The sequence below is a fragment of the Pseudopipra pipra genome, chromosome 1 (assembly GCF_036250125.1).
Source record: "Pseudopipra pipra isolate bDixPip1 chromosome 1, bDixPip1.hap1, whole genome shotgun sequence".
Taxonomy (NCBI): domain Eukaryota; kingdom Metazoa; phylum Chordata; class Aves; order Passeriformes; family Pipridae; genus Pseudopipra; species Pseudopipra pipra.
This window is the reverse complement of record NC_087549.1, coordinates 151,828,515-151,852,812: the sequence shown is the minus strand read 5'-3', so window position 1 is coordinate 151,852,812 and position 24,298 is coordinate 151,828,515. Positions and strand designations below refer to the sequence as shown.

Sequence of the window (24,298 nt, the reverse complement as noted above, 5' to 3'; positions counted from 1 at the left end):
ACAGAGTGCTTCGTTAAGGGAAACCGAGATTTGAGCGTGTCAAGTTGCAAGTTTTGGGGGCAAGTTTTCTTTTTTTTTTTTTCTTTAATGTAAGGCAGTGCATGATAACATGAGGCATTTTACATTCCCTGCCAGATAATGCTCAGATCTAAACCCAAAGGAGATAGAACGAAATCTTTCTATTTTGCTTTGGGTTAATTTCGATTTTTCTTTCATTAAAAGCCTAGAAGTTTTCTTAAATAACAGGAGGAACATCATTAGAGGAGCTTAATCCCCACCAGTCCCCAAGAAACAATGAATGCAAATCAAGGAGACTGCATAGAAACACTTCCCTGGCTCAGGGTACAGAAGGGAGTTTGGTAGGTTCAGTGGATATGTAACTGAAAATTAGGAATACAGGGAAAAGAGAGAGGACAGGAGGAAAGGAAAATTAGTGGAAAGGAACAGGTAGATGTGCATCAGCCACCAAATGTATTGTAGGCACAAAGTGTGAGCCACAGGGATATATTTCCATAGGTAGTGGCCTGGTGGGTTATTTCTGCATTGTTTCTTGGATTGCCTGAGTGGTATTTCTGTACTTTTTGTGCTGTGTTGTCTAGAAGAGTTCAACTGAATTTAGAACCACCTCCACTGAGTGCCATGCAGTGCTAATCCTTGAGAGAAACCTTATTCTGATAGCAGAGGATTAACTGCTGTGGAGGAATTCTCTCCCTCCCCTCCCCAGGTTTACAACTTGATTATTGACAGTGACCTCAGTGAAAGAATTCCTGTTTTCCTGGAGTGTAGCGTCCCTACAAAGTCTTAGGCGAAGTTTTCCTCTTGAACATTTCTAACAAGGCCTTTTCTACTCACAATACAAATCTTCTTGCACTCCAGTATCTATATGCAGAATAATCTATGCTAATGGGAAGAAAAAAAAACTTTAAAACATTCAATGGGAACTTTTATGATGCATCAATTTAAACTTCTATTTCAAGCCTTCTACTGTGCATATAAAGCTAATTCCCATAGTGCTTGGAGACCTGAATTAATTTACACTGAATAAAGAATGCAAATTATTCATTGTAATTATATTCCCTGCTTTTATGCTGAATCTTTTATAAATGCTTGAGTAAATAACACAAAAACAATTAGATAAGATGGTATAAATGTATCCAGCTTTCAACACAGAAGTGGCCCAGCTGATCTATTTTAAATTGTTCTTGTGGTATTTAAACTTTGACTTGAAGATTTAAATTTTGCAGTCAGCTTCAGCATTGAAAACAACAACTGAGAAGCAGCAATTAAGCACTTTCCTGTACATGCTGTGAATGAAGATAGTCTGCCTTTTCAAATTCCCATTGTATCATGCAAAAAATGTCCAGTGTCCAGCCAGCATTAACCAGCATGAGGTACCTCAGTGTCTGTCGAGCCACATCTGCTTTCCAAAGTTCCAGAGATGCTCCAGTGAAGGCAGCCCAGATTCATGTTTCATTACAGGTTGCCTCTAGTCAAATTCTAGGTTTGGCACATCTTCATCACAAAGTGCCCCAAGAACAAATCAGTTTTGACAATCAATTCCAGTTATTTAGGGTTTTTTTCTTCCCCTGTTTTAGTTTGGGTGGAAGAAGGCACCTACTATTTGGGTGAAATGAGGGAATTTAGGTAATTCCTGGTAAAAAAAAATACAATCTGATAGTTTCACATCTTGGCCCAAAGTGGGAATCTGTCAGTTCCTTTTTCCTGCCCCACTCCATCCATCCACCTCACTCCATGAGTGCCTACTGAGGGTGAAGATAAAGGAGACCTCCAGGAAGATTCAAATTCTATGACTGCTCCATATTTTCGTGCTTCTCACCCACCACCTGCTTGGTTTTCCTTAGCTCTGTCAGTGCAGAGTCCCAAAGCAGTGCTGTCTGAAGGAGGAGACTGGAGCACACCTGCTGTATTGGAACACAACTGCTTGGAAGGCTGTGGGGTCTCCCACGTTGGGGGTTTTAAGAGCAGGTGAAATATTTGGCTGCCATGGCAAAGAGTGTTGCTTTGGTGATCAGGTACTGACATGGATGTTCTTCTGTTGGAGATGAACTTCACCACTACTGCCCCAGCCCAGGGAGCTGCTGCATTGCTGGGAAGCTTAGTCCTCAGTTGGGCTGAAGTGGGAAAGAACTGGATCTAGTCCCTGTTTTTCCAAATCTGTTCTGTGTCGTCCTGTCCCCGGTTCTGTTCTTCCTCAGTTCTTTATGCAACCTTCTGTCCTCCATTCACAACCCACAGAAATGTTCTCCTGCCCTAAAATCTAAGGAACCCCACACCTATTTTGAGGGGCAGAAGTCTCAGATGCAGCAGGAAGTAATGAAATCATCTGCCATTTGTGTCCACGAGACCCCCAACACAACTGGGGAGGAAGGAAAAGTCAACCAGGGCCTCCTTTTTACTGTGAAGACCTATTCTAATCTCATTTTCTCCAGTTCTGTCACGTATGAACCAATCCTTTATTGGCTGTGCCAAAAAATAAGCCTGTAAACATTTCACTTAGCACCTAAATAATAGAAAATGAAGGAGAGGCCTTGATTGTTGTTGGCACTCTGACTGAATGCCAATGAGTCATTGAGATCCCTCCTAAGCCAACATTAGTTTCTCAAGGTCTAAAGGTAGGTGGTCTTAAAACTGTGAGGGCCATGCTGTGTTTACCATGCAGAACAAAACAAGCTCAGAAACAAAAAGAAATATGCTGAGAATAAAAAAATGTAGAATTTGTGCACAAAGTGTTCTGTAGAGGTGCACTGATCTTCAAGGCAGGATCTGGTGAGATTAGCTCAGGGCACTTCCCATGTCATTGTTAAATGTGCCCACACTGCTGTGAATCTCATGGTCTGTGTGTTCTCATTCATAGCCAAGGTTTGATCTGTCCCAGAGGTGCACACAGGCAGTTCCCACTGACTCAGCCTCATCATCCCATCGAATCCCATTCTCACACTAGTAAAGCAGGGGTTTTCCATAGGAGGAAACCTGCTGTCAGTAATACCAATCAAGCTGAAGAAAAAAAATTATTAAAAAAAAAAAAAAATTGAAATGCTTCTGTTGAATCATATTTTTCCCTTATTGTTGCTGATAATTGAGAAACCCAAATTGCTGATAATGCAAAAACCCAAATAGGTTTGTCATGGATTTTCCCTCGTTGGTGTGCTGTTATAGCAGCCCTTGAGAGGGAATAAGAGTCCTTTGTAAAACTCCTGACTTGTTATTAACAGTGTGCTGGCAATGACCAGCAGTGCCCTGGCTGGATTCAGTCAGGAGATGTTTTATTTGTTCAGTGGTGATTGAAGAAGAAGTAGGGGATGAAAGGTATTTGTTCTGGGAAGCATCTAAGTCCCTGCTGAGTTTTGAATCCAATAAAAGGATGGTGCTGAAAGGGAGATAGGCTGAAGATTAAAAATGACATGTGCTTCTGCACGGGTTACTGGACAAAGGCAGCTCTAAAATAAAAAAACAATAAACCCACAAACATTGTCATAACATCTTTTGTCATTTGTATAGTGGTAACGAAAGCGAGTTGAGGTTTTGAGGGAAATTTTGCTTTCCTGTTGCTTTTAAATCTACATCTTTCTATTTCTCCATTAAAGCATCTGATTTCCCACAGCACTGAGGCAGTGTCACCATTCTTTCTTACAATTACATACAGATTTCCTAAATCCCACATATTATTTCTTCCCAAAAGATTGAAATATTTTTTTCCTGAAACAACATAGCCTTTTTTTTTTTTTCCTTTTTACCCCCTAACTATCTCCCAGGGTTTAGGAGAGGAAAATTTCCTTTCCTTTATCCTCCCCTGTTCCAAGCTCCTTTGAACTGCCCCTTGGTGTTCAGTCTGGTGTGCAGCTGGCAAGACTGCTGCTGCAGGCCTCTGTTGGTAGGAATGGAAGAGTTTGATTAAATGCTTTCTAGAAATCTGTCAGAAGAAATGTAGAGCATAAATACAGAGCAAGTTTCTTAGAACAAAGTGATCTGACCTATTAGAGCAAAATCTCTGACACCTAGAGACTGAGGATATACCAGTGGGGAGGAGATCTGCAGTTAGCACTGGTTTGCACTTAAAAGGGATGTGCTGCCTGATGTGGTTAGAGCAGAGCAGGCTCCAGATCCCAGGTGCAATCCTTCTATTTGTGCCTTTCTGTTGTGGAACAAGAGGAAAGAGCAAGTCCCAGGACAGGACATCAACTGGTGGAATTCATGAGCTCGTGTTAGTGCTCCGTGTTCCCCCCTCATCTCCTGACTCTCCATCCAGCTGAGTCAGTTCTATTCCATCTGCCACTTGGAATGGCAGAGCCTTCATTGATGGTTCATTAATGACATTTTTTAAACTTCATCAAAAATACCAGAGTGGAGCACGAGTGGGGTGTGTGCAGTGGCTGTAGATTTGGGGACAGCACTCACTCTGTCCCACCCTGCACCAGTCCACAGTAAAGTTCCCAAAGCAAGGCAGGAATGAAAATGAGGGAGCTGAGCTGTAAACAAGCACATATGCAATGAGAGGGTTGTCTCTGAATACAAAGGATCTGAAGTCCCTGAACTGCCTGAATCCATGTCGAGTGTCTCATCTCGGCAACTCAGATAAAGGACAGAAACACTTTTCCCGTTGATTAACCTCAGGCCATTGTCTTCCCACTGCCTTTACTCGCCCCCTCTCATCTCACATCTGTGTGACTTGTTCTTTAGACTCTTTGTGTAGAGCCTACCCCACAAAAGAGCCACAGAGAGCAGAGCCCTCATGAAGTCCTGAAATAATACCAGTAATTAAAAGTGTGCCCAGAGAGCTGCATTCTTAAAATGTGAATGGTTTCAAGAGCTGCATCTGAAACAGTGGTATTGTGGCCTTGCAAAATGAAGGCTGCCAAGGAGTGTTATTGCTCCCATAAATCCATCACCACTGGAGAAACATTAGAAACTGCTACTTCCAATCAAGGACACTGTCAGTGCAAGAAGAAATGGGTATAGGCATTCTGGAGACAGGCTTGGGAGTGGGTATTAGAGGGTAGTTTCCAACCCACAGAGCAGAGGGGTCCAGCAACAGTGCAGTAGAGAAAAAAAAATCAGTTGGAGTTCAGAGAGAGTGTCAGGAATTAATGAAGGGCTTTTACTCAACTACTTTCTTGACATGAGGTTTGGAGGATCAGGAGGCCACTTCCTCTCCTGTGCTAGAAATATGTTCCTACTGGTGTATTTCTGTTGCTGCCAAGATTTTGGCTATGAGGGTGTTTTTCTGGAGATGGACACTAACTTGTTTGAATTCTGATAATAGAACTGCTCTGTGCAAGATTTAGATTGATGTTGACTGACAAGGTAAAACTTGTCTCTGCTCTGTTCTACTTCTGATGATGGCGGAATGGTTTTGGGAGAAAGCCTTGCAACTTTTCCAAGATTTAAGAGAAAGGAAGAAAGTAAAGTTTGGTCTTTACAGTTTGGATGTGAATCATGCTCAGGAGTACAATTTACTGCAAAAAAACCCCCATGTCTTGTGTCATTTCTGGAAAGGAGAAGCAGAGCAGGTGGTTTCAAGCCAATATTTAGAGTTATGTACTAAAAATTCACCTGCAGCCATGCAAGTACTAAATGGTTCCATTTCAGTTTTCATCCACAGAATTGCCCATCAAGGACCCTCACTAACTCCACTGTGCTTGTTCAGCACTCAGGCACCCTCTGTTCTGTCTAATCTAAAGAATGATTTAGGTGCTGGAGGGTGTCCAGAGAAGGGAACAGAGCTGGGGAAGGATCTGGAGCACAGGTCTGATTAGGAGCAGCTGAGGGAGCTGGGGGAGCTCAGGGGAGACTTTATGACCCTCTACAACTTCCTGACAGAAGGCTGGAGCCAGGTGGAATTGAGTCTCTTCTCCCAGGTAACAAGTGACGGGATGAGAGGAGATGGACTCAAGTTGTCCCAAGGGAGGTTTAGATTGGATAATAGGGAAGATTTCCTCACTGAAAGGGTGGTCAGGCATTGGGACAGGCTGTCTAGGGAAGTGAGGGAGTTGCCATGCCTGGAAGTGTTCAAAAGGCGTGTGGACATGACCCTTGGGGACATGGTTTATTGGTGAACACAGTGCTGGGTGAACAGTTAAACTCTTTTCTAACATAAACCATTCTATGATTCTGTGATTTTGTGAAAGCTGCTACTTCACATTACTCTGTTGAAACATGAGTGAAGTGGAAATCTGTGTCACCCCTGAATGGGACATGTACAGCCCTACTAACCTGTGGGCTGCCTTTGCATGTTGGGAAACAGCAGCTTCCTTGGGGAGGTGCCCAGGCTGAACCACTGGAAGCATTTCCTGAGGCACAGTGAGCATCCTGAGGCTGATGGATTTAGACAGAGCACAGGAATGACTATTTGGAAGGATCAGACCATATGGCCTTTCCTAAATTCCTGGACAAATACACAAAAATAATTAAATATTTTACACCGTATTTTGGTGGAAATGAGGCCAAGGAGAGGGGCAGCATCAGTTGCTCAGACTTTCCTCCTTGGTTTATCCACACAGTATCTGCAAGTGTAGATAATATAACAAGCTTTGGTAATTGTATTAAGAGCAAAAAAAGCACTCAAAACATAACCCCTCAATTCCCAAGCCGGTAATTTAAATTAATTTTGTTTCAATTTTTTTTTTTTTTAAATAATCCTGCAAGGGGATTATGAACAAGAACATGCTGTGCACTCGTATTTCCCAAACAGTAACTGTAAGCCAGACCAGCCACTATTAGCTCTCTGTCTGGCTTCTGAAGTCCTGCCTCTAATTTGTGCAATCCAGCAGCAATGGAAAAATATTAAACAAGAAAATATTCACCCTTCCACAGTGTGGACTGATAGCTACAACCTATGTCTACAGGTTAGCACCTCAGAAAAACCCTGGAGGTTTGTAGTCATGTGCTGTGTCCCTGCTACTCTAAAGCTGTTATGGGGCACTAAGACCTGACCTGCAAGATGTTTTCTGTAAAAAAGAAGATACTTTACAGCCCTGTCTGTAAAGTAATTTTGGTTCAAAAATTACTGACAAATGACCTCTGTTTAACAAAACAAATTAGGCAGAGTTCTAAACCTTTTTTCAGCCATCTAAACCATGGTCACATGCTGCACTAAGTGAAGTCATCTTTGTCATTCCTGTGAAAATAATGGGAATTTTCTCCATTGGAAGAGCTGACAGCACAGTCAAGGTTGGAGCCTTGTTCTTAGACTGGAGTATCCCGTGACTGGGTTTCAATTAGCCCTTATTTAACCACGTGGCTCTCAGGGCAACATTACTCTTGCAGGCTGATGAGGAGCAAAGCCAGGCTGATGGAGTATCCCACAGTTATCCACACTGTTCCTGGGGAGTTCACAGAGATTGTTAACCCTTGTCCACTGTCATTCCCAGCCAGACAGTGCTGGGCACGAACACTGGCAGTGAACACAGGCAGTCTGGGGCTGTCCTGGGGCTGTCTTGCCTGTGGTCCTCTTGTGTGCTGTGTTGGCTGCATCCTTCCAAGCCCAGGAATGTCAGTGCTGTGAACCTTTGTGCCTGAAGCAGGCAGGATGCCCCATGTCCTGTGATTAAAAACTGGCTCGAAGGCAGGAGAACGAAGCTTTGGAAAAGACTTAGTGGAGCACAGATGGTTCCACGATGAGTTTATTTTTAGGGTCTCTGCACATCCTAAACACTAATGGAAGCTGTTGCTTCTCCTCTTCACCTGAGCATCTCGCTCCTGTCCTCGTAATAAAGCTGTTATTTTCTTCCAGGCTTTCATTCTTCCCTTGAAACTGCCCCTTGCATTTCCTGTGGGAATATTTATATTCCCCCAGGCAACTGCCACCAAGGAGCTGATTTTCCCTGCCAACCTCTCCAGCTGCTTTTCCCATCTGTAGGCATCAGAAGTACCAGAATATGTGCACTGATTGAACATGAGCACCATGAGAACCTCAGGGAAGGCTTCAGTGTGGGTGAAAGCAAATAGGCCATGACAGGCACAGAGCCTGGGAAATAACTTGCTGTTAGGTATTCTTCCCACTCCAAGCCATTTATGGCTTGTACATGTGCTTTGCCTGCCCTAGAAAAGACTAAAGAGGGAAAAATACTTTTTTTAAGTATTGTCCACGATTCTCCTTCTGGCTTGCTCAACAGTCATGGAATGGGAAGGACTCCAGCAAAGTGCACTCCTGTTTCTCCTGTCAGATGTTTTGAGAGAGGCTTTGGGACAGCAGTCTTAATTGAACATCATTATTAATGGAATACTACATGAATTAATAGAAGGTTTCCAAGCTTCTTTAATAAAGTTTTCGTTTGCAATTATTTTTATGCAGATGATTCCACTAATTCAGCGAGCTTTCAGCCACGCTGGCACATTATTATAATTGCTAATGTTAATTGTTTGTGTCATGCTTTGAATCAGAAAATAGTAGCTCTGCGCATCCCAGGGGAAAAATACCACTGTATGAATAGAGTGAGAAAAAAAACAATATATAACAGAAAGCTGCTTTGAGTTTTACCAGGGTTATTTATAGATGTCCATTTCTGAATCAGCGAGGCCGCCTCCACAGAAATAGTTAATAAGGGTTTTTTTCTTGCCTTTTCAGATCCCATCATTTCTCAAATCAAAAGAATGGGTTTTCTAATTCTCTGCTTTCTATGTTGAATCATACAATTAGGGTCATTTTGTGGAAATATTATCAGAGAGTCCTCCCTGTAGCAACAATCTGAAGCTCTTTCTGCCAACCTTTGACTCATGCTGCCGTCAACTGCTGGAGAATTTGGGTTGTTTTTTTATCTTTGCTGCTGTTCTTCCTAATGTGGCACCTCTGACACCTGCACACCAAGCAGTTCAGGGTGCTGGTGCCAGGTCCACCACTTAAACCATGTCCCCAGGTGCCACATCTACACATTTTTTGAACGCTTCCAGGTATGGTTATTCCACCACTTCCCTGGGCAGCCTGTTCCAATGCCTGGCCACCTTTTCAGTAAAGAAGCTTTTCCTAATATTCAATCTAAATCTCACCTGGTGTAACTTGAGCCCATTTCCTGCCCGCTGGTCTGTCTGAATATGGAAGTTCTTATGTCTTTGTCTTGTGGCTTCAATCTGTAAGTCTCTTGTGACCAGATTGCTACAACCTTATTTCTTCTTGCTTCCATCTTTGGGCCCATGCACCAGGGAAGAGCTAGTAGAAGAGTCCAGCCAAAGATCTGACCAACTTTTTTTTGTCTGGAAAGGATTAGGGTAGGAAGGAAATACAGGAAAAGCCTTTTAATGGAAGCCCATAAACTCAGTCTGTCCTATCTTCTCACATGCCAGCCTTCAGGATATCTAGGATGGTGATTTGTGCTGCTGTTCTTGGAAGCTGGGAGGCACTTGCACCATTCAACACATATCAAGAGTTGTAAAACAAGTGGAAATGGCATAAATGATGTTACCTGACATGAAGATGAATATGAAACTTTCTATCATCAGGTCTTTTAGGCCAGAGGGCTCTAAATGGCTCTGTAACTCACAATTTCTTCCTAGCAGTGCTGTAATTTTGTCTGAAGCAGCAGTTCAGCCCCCAGTCCCATCATCTCCCATTTCTCCCCTCTCTCATGTGGCTCTCTGCCTTCTTGGGAGGCAGCTCTCTGCTCTCTGCACTCTCATTTTCCTGATGTTGCCACTGCCACAATCCCCAAATTGTGATATCTCCCTACTGAGGCAAGAATAACCCCGAACTCCTTAGCTTCTCCATTTTGAGGGAATTCATTCGTGCCAATCACTGTGCCTCTAGGAAAGCTCAATTTGCTAACTTACAGCACAGTTTAATGTGTTTTAAATTCTACCTCCTGCCGGTTAGGATGTGATGGGAATGCCTTTCCAGTGCTGCCTGTGAGGGCAGTTATTGCTGTTCCTGGAGCACAGGCTTGCTTACTTTTCCACTCCATGGAGTGAAGCCAATAATTAATCAAGGAGAAGGGGACCGTGGGGCTCATTGTCACAGAAGACTGTTATGACTGTTTAAATGTTCAAAATGGGACAAGTCATTTTCATGAGTAACAGGAGTATTTAAATTTAAATTAAGGCTTATAAATTTAAACTACCTTCCATCTACCAAGAGCCAGGTAAAGACCTGTGGAGGACAAATTACCCCTATGAGTCTTATAAGTTTTTTTTCCTCAGGCTTTGAGATAAGTATGACAATGTTGGCTTTGTCCTTTCACCAAACGTTAGCTGGGCTGTAGGTCACCTGTTGCTGACTAGTTTTGTTGCTGAGTTTGGGACATGTCCTTCATTCACTGGTCACCTCAGACTCCAGCCTGACTGCACAGATAAACTCTAGGCACAGGTTAAGCTCCTGAGCAATCACATGTGAATAGTGCCAGAATGAAGGAACCCTCACCTCAGTCAGGATCCCTCCAGATGCTTTACACATGCTAAATTACAATAATACCACCCACCAGGAGTGCCTGAAAATGAGAGCAGCTTTCTCAGGTGGCTGCCAAGAGATTGTTCCCTTGTTACACCGAGTTAACTGCAGGCCTGCACTGCTGAGCCCTGCAGCCCCCACACACTCCATTATCCTGCTGTTCCTCCCTCTCCTGTACAAACCTGACACAGTCATTTCTCAAGCTTTCCCTGCCCTTGGCTATGAATTGCATTACTGCCACTGTGATTTCTGTGCTGGTAGTAGTTAGGAGACAGAAACAAGCAGAAACCATGGGCTCTGGGCTCTTTATAAACAAAAGCAAGCTCTGAGTCTCCAGTTGGGACTCTTACTGAAAGAAAAAAGAAAGGTGAAAACAAAAGAAGTGAAAAAGTTAAAACCATTCTGTGCCTATGGTCACATCACTGTCTGAGCTGTTTAGGAAAGTCTGTGGCACTTTTGGACAAGTCTCTCAGCCTCTTCTCCATGGCTCTGTTAGTCCCAAAGACTAAAGATTTTTAGCAGGTGAAAGCACCTCTTTACCATCTGAGCCACATACAGAGTATCTCCAGAAGGGAATGAGGTGATGGTGTGAGGTTGCTGGTATCCAAAATATGGTTTTTGATGAAGGTAGTGGGATATGGGAGCCAACTGCCCCTATTTCATGTCCAAAGCCAAGGCTTCAGGCTTCATTTTGGTCCATTCCAGCTGCTGGCCACATTTATTCCTTACCTAATTTTACCCCAGGGACACATCTTCCCTCAACACATATGTTTTTTTGAAAACAAGCAGTTTTGATCACAAATTATCTGTAAAGATTGGAGGTTCCCAATACAGGCCAGACCCTCTTGCTCTGTGTCCTCCACAGACATCACTAAAAGGTTGAAGGATGCAGACTGAGGGGCAAAGAAGAAAAACCAGTGGGAACCAACAAGTAGTAAAGAGGGCAAAGATAATGCAGCCAATAGATAGAAACATAGGATCATTAAGGTCAGAAAAGACCTTTGAGACCATCAAGTCCACTGAGTTTTTCTTAAGATACAGAAGAAAATGTGGTTTTGATGACTAGGACACTTCTGCAGGGAAAAACTTTGTTTATGAACTGAACCAAAAAGTCTACAGCTATTTATCTGATCCTGTTTGCCTCTGTGTCCAGTCCAATGTCCTGCTGTAAATCCTCTGGGAATAAGATTTCCTCTAGCCAGATTTAGCGATGCTCCAGCATATGGGATGATTAAACTACATCCAAATGGACACCTGCAGCAAGGGATTTTTTTCCCACTCCTTTATCTTATCTTTGTCAAGAAATATGTTCAGTTGGCAAGTGTGCTGGATCTGTTTTGTTGTTAGAGCTCTCAAAAGCAATTAATTTCATGTCAGTAACTCCACAGTTTGACCTGAATCTCCTTAGTTTTAGTCCCCTGCCTCCCTCTCCCCCTACAAGCAATGTTTCAAATTCATCCCATTATCTGCTAATCCTTAACCTAAATAAAATGTGTAAGTGAAGAGCAGCTGCAGGACATTTATGTGCAGAATGATCAAGAGAGTGAGGACCTTATTAACATGTTTCAAAGCCTGCCCAGAGCCACATGGATTCCTGGGGTTCAACATGAGCAGTAGTTCTTTGCCTCGTTTCTTTGAAAGCCGAACTGTGAGCCTTCATTTTGTTAGAAGTGAAATTTTCAAACTGAGACATGTGTCTGACGTGCTCCCTGGAAGCACAGGTTACACCAAGAGCATCGTTTTGGGGGGGTTGTAGCTTAAATAAAAGAGAATGAATCTGAGCAGCTGGAGATTTGTTTTCCAAATTGACTCTAGTCATGAGTCACCGAGGCTCTGAAAACCAAATACCAATTTCATACTTGCTGAGTTGTTACACTCAGAGACTATTTTAACGTTGACTTAGTAGGGTTATACCTCTGAGCATCTCTCTGTAAGTATCTCAGATGTGTCTTCTACTTATTTTTTTGCTGGATTGCCTGAAATCTCTGAGGCTGGAGGATATAATAGAACTGCTTCTAGCCCAGAGACTGACTAATTTAGTCCTGGGAAAAGTGTAAAAAGTGTTTTATGATAGGAAAATAGTGTTTGTTATTAAGAAAACTGGCTTGTTTGTCATGCAAAAGACCTGAGGCAACAGCAGAGTTGGTTAGTGGGTTGTGCCTCTCTTTTTGCTGTCACTGGGGTGAGCTGCAGTCAGTTCCAGCTGAGCAGGTTTCAGAGCACCACTTTCTGTGTCCCATGTTATCTGACAGCTTCCTTGGCAAGCAGGGAGACTGATACAGCAAATGCTGAATCCCAGGAAATGCACTGGCTGTTTGAACCCTTGGGGAAGTGATTTTCATAATTGGAGTGTTTTTCCTTTAGCTGAGAAAAGATCATTTAACTGAAGACTCTGCAACCGCAACGCTGCAACTTGGCACTTGCCTTCCTTTACCATTTCACAAAGAGTGAGAAGGGAAATGCTCTGATCTTGAATGACTGAATCTGTAATGAGTAACTCTGTCTCACTTCAGTGATACTTTGGTTTCTGACATCCTCATCATGCACTGGCTGCCTCCTGGAGCCATTTCCAGCTGCAAACACTAAGATGTCCCCTCTTTTGTTTTATGGCACTGTGTCCCAGCTTACTGTAGCCCTTATTTTACATTGTGCTCATATTTTACATTGTGTTTGAATGGGAGCTGGAGAGGGACTAAAACCAGGTAAAAATATTTTTTGATGAAGGAAGGATGTGCAGCTCTACCTTGTTTTAGAAAGCTTATAGAGCCAGCTAAGCCCAGGACTGAAACCAGGCAGTCTGTGTTCTCCTATTGCATTAACTTTGAACCTCACACAGGGGAGCCTGTTCAAGAACAAACCAAATGTAAACTATTCCAGCTTTGCCACTCCAGTGCAAATATTTGCCACCAAATGTCCTTTTGTGAGCAGTTCAGCAGCCTCCAGTGCAGCCTGGTGGTTCAGGGGCTGTTCCATCAACTCGAGTTGTTCTAGGGATGGAGGGGAGCAAAACCAATAACCAAGGATTAAGTGAGCATTTGAATATTTGATTTTTTTTCCCATTGATCTTTGTTTCATCTGCTTGAATTGATTCTTGTCAAAGGGAGCTCCTTGTGTTATCAAGGCAAATTGTGTACATGGCTTTGCAAGAACAGTTGAATCTCCTGTTTCATGCTGTGAGAGAGGGACTGGAGGGGGATAAAGAGGGAGGAATTTTGCAAGTGACCAGAATTAACTTATTTTATATAGTTATTAACGTGGATATCCACTGTGTGTGTTGATTTAAATGCATTTCCCTGTTTAGGAGTATCCGATGCCTGAGGAATATTATCCACTGGAATTTGATCACCACATTCATCCTGAGGAACGTGATGTGGTTTCTGCTCCAAATGATAGATCACAACATCCATGAAAGCAATGAAGTAAGTGCTTGGAGGCAGCATCTCTCTGCCATGGACTTTGGGAGCAGGCAGGGGTGCTGACTTTGTTCAGCTGATAGAAATATTACCAAGGACACTTATCCAAAGGCTCAGGGTGGCTTTCATGCAATTTGAAAAAGATGACGAAAATTAAAATGAGCTTAAATTTGCTAAATTTCCATTGATTTCCTCATTACTGAATATCAAAGGGGATTTTTAAAGTAAAAATCCTGCCAAAAAGCTTCTCTCATCTCTTCACTGACCAGAAATGCTTTCCAAATGTATATATTGTGAGACATAATATTGTGCAAGACACTAAACGTGGTGGTTCCTGACCATTTTTGTCAGAGCATCTTGCAGTGATCTGCACCTGTGTAGGGAAAAAAATTCATGCCAGAGGGCAACAACTCCATGAACAGGGACAGAAATAATTGATTTGGCTGTTGAGGCTCTGAGTCAGGTACTTTTTCTGATGACCGTGGGACTCCCAAAAAATGAGAAATAGGGCCTGAAACAGTACAATTTTTGCTGTTGATATATTTGTGGGGTTTTTTTTACAAAATTCCATTTTTCTGCTAATCCCTTCTTCACCACACTGGCCTTGAGGATGAAGTTCTGGGGTATGGGCTGCATCCTGCAGCAGCTGCTTGTCACTGGAAGAGGTGGCTCATTCCTCCAAGGACCCAAACACTTCAGCTCCTGCTGCTTCCTTTGCACTCTCTCTGTTCCTTTTCTTGATCCCTTGGGGATCTGAAACTCTTGGGAACTGAACTCACTAAACTGGCAGAGAACTAACCCAGGCATCAGAAAAGCAAGGAGGAGTTTCCTGCTGGCACAGCTAAGTCAGCTTTCTGATGGGTGGTTGGGAGTCTGAAACAGTTCAAGGGGCCAGACAGATCCACACAATAAAAAAATGGGAAGGCTGGAGGCAGAAAGAAGTGGAGCATCTTCTCTGCATGGCACTGAGCACTTGAGAAATGCAGCATCGTGGTCACCATGCTCTCATTTCTCTCACTCCCCGTGTTATTTCTTGTTCACTCAAGTCACTCCCAACTGCAGATGCTTCTCTGAGTGAATCAGTCCCTGTGTAAGTACAGTAATCACAGAACAATGGAATGGTTTGGGTTGGAAGGAGCCTTAAACATCAATTAGTTCCTACCCCCTGCCATGAGCAGGGGCACCTTCCACTATCCCAGGTTGCTCCAAGCCCCGTCCAACCTGGCCTTGGACACTTCCAAGGATGGGGCATCCACAGCTTCTCTGGGCAACCTGTACCAGGGCCTCCCCACCCTCACAGGAAATAATTTCTTTCTAAGATCTAATCATTCCCCCTTTCAGTTTGAACCCATGACCCCTTGTCCTATCAAAGACATCAAGGTGACTCCTCTCCCTCTTTAGTCACTCAGCAGCCCCAACAGTACAAGGATTTCAGAGTGGAATGAAAACATCCACTCCAAAAAAAAAGCATTTTTCTTTACTTTCTTGGAGAACAGCTCTACATTTCCTTGAAAATTAGTCCTTTTTGATGGTCCCTTGGTAGGGTAGTTTACTGTTCTCCTTCCCTGGTAATAATCTTAGGTAGATTAGGTAGATTAGGGAGAATAGTCAGGTATTCTCCTTTTGGGGATGTCCCCTGATATTTAGCTCCATAACTAAGAAGAAAGTGTACTACAAACACATATTCACGTACACACACACACACACACACACCCCGTTTATAGTCTCTGTCTTTGGAAAGCAGATGGACTAAAATGCCTATAGACTGTGAGCTGGATCCACACCTGCTATCAATCATGGCTCCACTGGCCCTGTAGAAATGGAAAACCACCCCAGGAGCCTGGATATCCATTCATTTGAATGTCAGCTGGGCACACTCAGCATCCTTAATTAACTTTTCAAATGTAAGATTTGACGTCTCAACTTCAATCCCATTCTTTGGGAAAACAAATAGAAAAATCATTAGTACCTAGATAAGGAGGAAGTCTGTGCATAATTATTATTATTATTCATTCAGATGCTCCTTTGAGAAAAATGTAGCTTCTATTAATTCAGTGTTTGCTTTGTCTGTGTTTCTGACATTCTCATACTCCAGAAGATGGTGGTGTGGGAGCTTTAGGGACTTACTCTGTGACTTACTTACTGAGTGACTTACTCTCATGACAATGCTGCAAATCTTAATACCGATTTTTACAGTTATTTAGGAAAAATCTGTTGGAGTCAGGCATTCAAGTACCTTTAAAAATGCAACCACAAATTGCCAAGGAAAATAAAACCCTGCAAGTATTAAGGACATGCCCCAGTTTTCATTAACTTATCTTTTCTCTGCAGTCTTTTTGGTGCTTTGTGCAAGTCTGAGTGATAACTTTATATTTTTGTGGTATAACAAAATAACGCCACGAAAATCAATGGGAACAACATCTTTTATGCTGGCTAATAATGTGATCTGTTCTGTTCTGATCAGTGGAGATTAAATAACACAGGCACAGAAGCATCAAGAGTTCAACATCGAAATATTTTGCATGAAATTATAGTGCTTGTAAATAAATCAAGAAGGGGAATTGTTGAATATATCTGCAGCAGGGTGGTTGATACATGTGGGGATCAAGAATCCTCAGTCAAATAAACAAAATTAGTGAGTTCAGCAAATTGGGTTTATTATTCAGTAGTAATAAATCCACAGTTCCAAAAGGGAATTGCTCAAAATTTATTTTATTTTGGTCTGCTACAGAAATGTTGCAGAAGGAGATTTCCCCACCACTGTGTCTGTTGTCTGTATCTGTCCCAGTATCTTCCCAATCCAGTTCCACTCAGTTCCGACACAAGAACAACAGGCTCAGATATAATTATTTTTTCCAATTCTTCAGAAAATGGGCAGCTCTGGAAAGGACAAAAACCGTGTAAATTTTGTAAGTGAGGGAGAGAAGTGAACAAGAGTGGAGACACTCTATCAGAGCATTTCCATGGGATTGAGGCCACAGGGAAAGACTTAATTCATGTTCATACCTTCAAGAAATCAAATGTAAGAGTTAAGTCTTGCTACTTTGGGGGTCAACCAGTAATGGAAGCAAAATATTTTTTTTTTTTTTAGTGAAAGAAAAATGTTCATTTGTTTATTTGTTTGTTTGTTTATGGCTTAATTTTCCTTTACTCAAGCCAAAATGGGAAGAAAAAAAAATTTGGCTTAAACAAAATGTTGAAAAAAGAATGGTTTACCTTTATCTGAATTGTTTTGGGTTTTAATCCTATTTTAAGGATGGAGCCAAGCTAAATTTGAAATATTAATGAAATAATACAGAAATGAAAGCTTTAACACATCCAAAAGATTTTTTTATTTCCATTCAATAAACAAATCCGCAACTTGTGAGTGAGCTGTTGCTTTGTAACTGTGTTTCTTGCCCAATAAATTCTTAGTCTCCAGAATTATGCTGGGCTTGATGGTGCACCTGCTGCTCTGTTGACTGCCTAGAGACCATCCACACCTCATGCATATGAGGGCTGAAATAAAATCAACTGAGGATCAAAAGTTGCAAATACTCCAGTAGAGTTAATTAAAAGTCTCGAGAATGGTGAGACCAAAATGCCACCAGTGGTGGCAGTGAACACAGGTAATTAGTGTCCTGCTCAGTGTGTGCCTGGTCACAGAGACATTTTCCCAGACCTCTGTGTGAGCACTGTGGAAATTGCCATCGTTTCCTTGTGATTTATTGATGGGATATAACCTCCTGGAGCCTCTCTGGAGCTCATTGTGATTCCACAGCTGTGGAATAAATGCCTGTATTTATGCAATGAGCCTGACCAAAAATTCCTCTTGGGTTTAAGGCAAAATTCAGAGGTGAAGTGTGATGTGATGTGACTTACAGAATGAAGCACAAATGGCAGGAACAGAGGAGATAAAGTAACTGATAAAAACATACCTTTAAAGCACCTTTTTTTTTTTTTTTTTGCCTAAATGTTAGTGGTGTTCCTTCCTTCAGTGGAAATGAAGCAAGACTGTGACATTAATGTCTACCTTGTATTTGAATTGCTCAGCAGGTGAGTTATCCTGCCTCAGATATGCAGATATTTAGATATTTAGACTCATGTCATCTTTAGATACGACCCTAAGGATATGGCTGTGCCTCTGGAAGATCATCTGTGTTCAAATGAGCTGCTCCTCTTGTGTCCTCGCACTGCTTGGAGGCTGCTGGTGTGGCTTTGCCTTTGGCATGTTAACTTTCCACACATGTTTAGGTACAGGAATTCCTGCATATCATGGTCAAAGCAGCCTCAGCAGACAGTCACAGACGTAGCTGTGAGTTCCCAACAGCACCCAAGATACTGTGATTCCAAGTCACAGGGAAAATCTGAGTCCCATGAGTGAATTCTCCCATTGATTTTTATGGGGATTACAACATGCAGAATCTTATAAATGTTCTCACTATAATTTTAAAATACTCTCTTCTGTTTCCTCTCCAGCCCTGGTGTCGATGTATTACCACTGTCTACAATTATTTTGTGGTGACCAACTTCTTCTGGATGTTTGTGGAAGGCTGCTACTTGCACACTGCTATAGTGATGACTTACTCCACGGATAAGTTGAGGAAATGGGTCTTTCTCTTCATTGGATGGTGTAAGTGACTTCCATGGTTAAAATGGTGTTATCTGATGGTACCTGACATTAAAGTGTTAAAGACAAGAATAGCAAGAATAAACTTTAAAAATCCTACTGGGGCAAAATCTGACATTCGGACCTAACTGTGTCAAAACAATGTGAGATCAGGTTTAGTTCTTCACTGTGGTGATGACATAAAGCTAATAGGTTATCAATGGATTTGGCTTCATCCTCAAGGACCTGGTGTTCAGGAAAGAAAGAGAACTCCCAGGCTCAGCCTTTTGGGAAGTCAGTAGTCCATACCACACCCCTTTCAGACCACATCCCTTTCACTTCAATCAGCAAAGCAGTGACCACAAGCCCTCACACACTGCTGTTCAACACAGCATGAAGCAGAAGAGGCACTGTCCATGCCCAGTGGAACACTCAGTCTCAAGAGACACTTCTAAGTGGGGAGCTGACCAGAAGAGAAGCCTAATTATCTGCCAGTCCAGCTTCACAGCTGTCTTTTGGACTGCTGAGGAATTTGTTCCTGGAAAACAGCTTTTAACAAAGAGTCCCCATGTCATCTCTGTGCTATCCCTGTGGCAACTCAGACTCAGCTTTGGTAAGGCTGCCTTTGGGATACTGTGGTCAGTTATGGTCTCTTAGGTCGAAAAGTGATGTGGAAAAACTGGAGATTATCCAGTAAAAGACTATCAAGATGTTTAGGGGTCTAGAAGACATGACACGTGAAGTGAGGCTGAAGGAGCTGAGCCTGTTCAATCTGGCAAAGAGGCAGCTAAGGAAGGATCTGTGAGGTACCAAGAATGATTTGAAAGATAATTACAAAAATGAGGGAGCCAAATTCTTCTTGGTATTGCAGATTTTATAAGAAGGGACAACGTCCACGAATAGCAGACTGAGAGGTTCCAGCTGGACGTTAAGAAAACAGAAAATGTACCAAAAAGTGGTGCAACTTGAACAGATAACTTAAAAGCTGTGAAATCTCTGACCCTGGGGGTATTGAAAATTCATTAAGGCCGAGACCAAGCTGGAGTGGGTTAGCGCTGATAGTTCTGCCTAGAGCAGATAATTGTAGTGGGTACATTCAGAGGTCCTTTCCAACCAACATCTCCACATTTTGAACTTTGACAGGAGATGTTTGGCAAGACAAGCCCTGTGCAGGCAGCTTGTTCACTTGAAGGCAGAATCTGAGGTCAGACAGAGCTAGTGAATTTGGCAGTTCTTTTCTGTTGAAAGAAGAAAGGTGGAAAAAAGTCACCAATATTTTCTGTTCTGAAAGTAGGAAGACGTTTTGTTCGGAAAATGCCTCTCGCTCTCAGAATTGTGCAGAAGTAATTGAATTGCAGTTCTGAGGGCAGAAACAGCCTTTGAGACAAAATACGTCATTCAATCCAAAATAAAATGGGAGGAAAAGGAGTTGTAGGAGGAAAAAAAAAATGTTTATGTGGGGAATTGATTCAATATTTTTTTGCCCAGTATTTTTCAGTTCTGTCACCCAACTGGAAAATCAGCTGCTTACACAGCCCTCACAGATCCACAGACAGGTTTGATCCATGGTATTTTCCCTCCCTACCTTTCTCAGAGTCCTACTAATGCAGGAGTGGTGTGGGCTGACTATACCCTTTCTCTCACTCTTCTGGGCCCTTTCTGGCTCTGCTCTGCCTTCCTATAAACATTTTTTTACCAGTCTCATTCTCAAATCCCTGTTCTTCGTTTCACAAGGGAAAGTAAAATATTTTCCTCCAGAAGAAAGGATGTGGCTGCATTTTGTCTGCCCATGCCTAGCAAGAAAAGTGGGGGGAAAAGTGCACCAGACCCTGTGAGTCAGTGGTGAAACAGGTGGAGGACAACACAGTCATTTGATGGGCACGAGAGCCACCAGGGATGGTGGGACAGGAGATCAGAACTGCGCTTCTTGCTGAGTTTAAATACGGCCACTTAGCAATTCAGTCCCACACCTTCTGTGTTATGGTTCTCTTTCCACGCTGCTTCATCTCTTTAAAGCCTCCATTTCCCACAGAAGAGGCAGCAAAAGGGAGGTTCGAAGGCAGTGTCAGAGACAAGGCCACGTCTGCTCCTGCAGGAGGGTTTAAGTCATGTTGCTTCCACTGGGAAAGAAGCAAATACTAGTGAGGGTCACTGAATCTCAGCCTCTGTCCATGCATCCACCTTAGAGTAGCAGTGATTTCAGAGGGACATAAACCTGGGGTTTGGAACAAGGGATGGAGCTGGAGGTTGTCTTGTTTGGTTTTTCCCGAGGCCACAGGTGAAAGAGGAAATGGAGAGGGAAAACTCTCCTCCTCCACTTTTGACATCAATCCTCGTCTGGGTGAAAAAGTTCCTGTTTTCCCCAGGAGGTCTGTGTCAAAAGGCCAGTTCCATTTTTTCTCCCTCACTTCCAGTTTCCTCCTCCAGCAAATGCCCTCCAAGCCAGTTGGACTGTGAAGGTCTAACACAAAACAAGCACAAGGGCAAAGCTCTGGACATGAGACTGGTATAAAATCAGAATTGGAAAGCAGAAGAAATGGCATTGCTGGGGCATTAAGTGTACAAATACACCTCATCTACTACACTGAGGAGCCTGACAGTAACACCTGCTGGGTACAACAGAAAGTAAACCCAAAAAACAGATCCATGGCTTTGACACGAGCTCATACACACACACACACACACACACACAGAGAGAGCACATTTCACATTGTAGGGAGTTGGATGATGTCTATAAACTTAAGAGCAGCTGGATCCTTTAGAAGGGGGAAAAAATTAATTCTGATATTGCAAGATATCAAGATAATCTTTCTCATAATCCTATTTCATAGGGAAGACTGAACTCAAAAAGTTACTGAAAGTTTCAAAAATGTGCTTCATCCAAAGATCCCAGTAAGTTTCCAAGTTTCTTGGAGCCTGGGAAGTAAAAACCTAAACACCCACCCCCAAGTCCTTAAGATTGTGCTGGAAAATTAAAAGTGACCAAAATTGCCTTTAAGTCAGACAAAATTGTTCTGGTCACTTCTATAGAAATGTAGGTATATATCTGTGTTTGTTAACATTTTTATTAACTTTTCTTACTGGTACTAAATTTTTGTTGAGATTTTTTTTTTTTTTTTTAATTTATACATTAAGAGGTCTTAGCAATTGTGATGTCTCAAGGATACCAAGATAGGACCACTTAAAGTCTTCCAGTTCATTAACTAAGTTTCTCCTCACACAAATCTGAATTTACTCTGGGACCATAGATTCATCCATACATCCATACATCCATGATTAACTCCTGGTTTTTTTGCTCCTGCAGGTATTCCTTGTCCAATCATCATTGCCTGGGCCATTGGCAAGCTATATTATGAAAATGAACAGTGAGTGATGTTAATATTTGTGTTGTTATATTAATATATGTGTGTAAATATGCAAGTTTCCTGCCTGTCATACCTGATTTCTTACACATGGGGATGGAGAACTGTTGTGCTCTAGGAAAAGTGTCCTTAAAGAGCTGTCAGCTCTGATCAGCTCCTTTTTCCAAGGACAGTTTCCCAGGGGATCTCATCCACTAGTTCTTTAAACAGCTGGAAGCTCCTCTTCCAAAGTTCAGGGTTCTGACTTTGCTCTTTGCCAGAGTTTGTCCATTTGTCCTGACCACTGGGGAAATGATGTGCCATTGCCCCCTGAGGTCAGACCCAGCAAACTGGGCACATGCAGAAAACGTGGACTCTCCTGCAAATTCCAAGATTCTTGGGGACAGCCCAAAATTTGGGACAAAATGGAGAAACTCCTTCATCTGAGTATCCACTTCAGCTGTAACTTAAGTTGTTTGGAGGTCGAACCGGGGTTCAAGTTGTGTAGCTCATCATCTGAGTTGAAAAGCTCAAACTAGCACTCAGGAAGAATGTTAAGAAAATGCTTCAATCAACTTCCTAATTTTTTTCGTTTTTGTACTTAATAGAGATCGTTTTCTGCATAGTGAGGCAGCTTTAATTGGTACTGTGGCAAATATCCTGTCTGGGGTTTCGAAAAGTATGGCAACTCTGAAAAAAAGCACTGTGAAACCTCAATCAAAAAATCCCACAAAAGTGATTAAGGATTATTGTAGTAATTTCACTGATGGGCAGTTGTTAAGGGGAAGAACATCAATAAGATCTAATTAACAACGGTGATAAAACCAGTGGTGGATTTGGTTATATTAAGAACTATCAGAGAACCGTGAAGAATATTAATTAGTTCTATTCAGTAGAAGTGTGTTTACATATCTCAGTCTTATCAGAACTGTCTTCCTAAATTGTCCCCTTCAATATTTAGGGAGTGTGTGTTTATTCTTCCAGAGGTAAAAAAAAAAAAAAGTTAAATGGCTTTTGTTTCACACAGATGGAATGAAACTTCTGATGCACCAAGTAATTGTCAGTGATTTAAGTTTCTCTTTTTTTGGTTTTAAATAAATGTGCAGTGATGATTTTATTGCAGAAGTAGTGGCTTGTGTTGGATTTAAGGCAAGACTTCAGATGGCAGACAGTTTGCAATATCTCAGCCAAGGTCCCAGTTTGAACAGTTAGACTGTAAATATGAAATATTGCTAATCAAATGCAGACATATATAACCTCACTGGCAAATAACTGTCCTCTTACTATTACTCACCAGATCTAATGGGTGTATTAGGAATATTTAGATTACAGTGTAACACCTCTGGTTTACAGCCTAAAGACATGAACACCAACCTAAAAAGCTATCTGCCTTTTTTTTTTTTCTCCCCTACCTACAAAAGGAATCAATAAAAGGAATCAACTCCCCTGTAGAGGCCTGTGTTGTAGAACTCTTATCTTTGGCGATAACCTTGTTCCCTCAAACTGTGTGAAAGTGTGTAAATACACGAGGCTTCACTCAGTGCAACCTTGGTCTAATACTGGGCTCCAGAAAATAAATGTCAGCATTTTGGTCTTCAGGATGGTCTTCCAGCTAAATTTAAATTCCAAAGAACAGGGAGCAGTCTTTGCCCTGGAACCCCATCTGTGCTCTACCAGCTCTGTTCCAAATTCTTTGCTGGCTTTTTCTAGCCCACTAAGTTCTGCCATATGCTTCAGTCTCCTTCTTATTAGTCCCCCTGCTAGAACCCTCTGCTGGAGCAGCCAGTTTCCCAGAAACTCCTCTTCTAATAGCTCTTGGTACCATGAGTTTCAGGCAACATAAAATAGTTCTCCCAAAATACCCTTCAAAATCTTCTCTCAAATGTAGGTCTTGCAAGTTATGGAGAATTATGTTTCCTGCCTTGGCATATCTTGTAATTCATTTTTCTTCAAATCTTTCCATCTACACAAGGATAAAAAGGCAGTTTCATTCATTTAAGGCTGCTCTGGGGATTCTTCTTGGATGATAACTTACTTGGAGGAAGTGCCTTATTCCAAGTCTTGCTCTCATTACCAAATCTTGGAAAATTAGTTGCAAAATTATCCATTTACACTAATTTGCAGCCTGTGCACCAGGGAATAACAGACGTGTTTTATATTTCTAAAATATTCAAAGCTCGCTCATTCATTTGGAACTTAAAAGATGCAGGAATTGAGTCAAGAAAAGGCAAATAATTCACGGTTCTGAGTCACGTTTTTAGATACCAGCTACATATCTCAGCACTGCTGTCCAGTCAGAACATCTTGAAATGGGCACTCAGCTCCTTCTATTTTAGCAAACAACAGGTTTTGTAGAAAGGCTTTAAGGGCATGGTGTGATCTGTAAGAATTCTTTCCTCGTCTCAGTTTATTTGCCCTGAACTCTTGACGTTGTGTCTTGCAGACAGTCACCTCTCTGAGGCAACGCATTTTCTATCTGGTTGCTTGTAAAAGTGGAAATCTGCCTCCCTGGTCTCCTTGGCTCGGGAATTACCCTTGTTTTCATGTCTCCAGTGGCACTAAC

General features: G+C 42.2%; 1 protein-coding gene across 4 annotated transcripts in view; it reads left to right on the top strand.

Moving 5' to 3' along the window:
• The window catches only part of CRHR2 (corticotropin releasing hormone receptor 2), a 142,844-nt gene that overhangs the window by 85,683 nt on the left and 32,863 nt on the right, over positions 1-24,298 (top strand). For all 4 annotated transcript variants that reach the window (XM_064639279.1, XM_064639293.1, XM_064639287.1 and 1 more), the window contains 3 exons: positions 13,695-13,812; positions 18,265-18,418; positions 21,699-21,759. In XM_064639279.1, the coding sequence (XP_064495349.1) occupies positions 13,695-13,812; positions 18,265-18,418; positions 21,699-21,759 (333 nt within the window). The remainder of the gene's footprint in view (positions 1-13,694; positions 13,813-18,264; positions 18,419-21,698; positions 21,760-24,298) is intronic.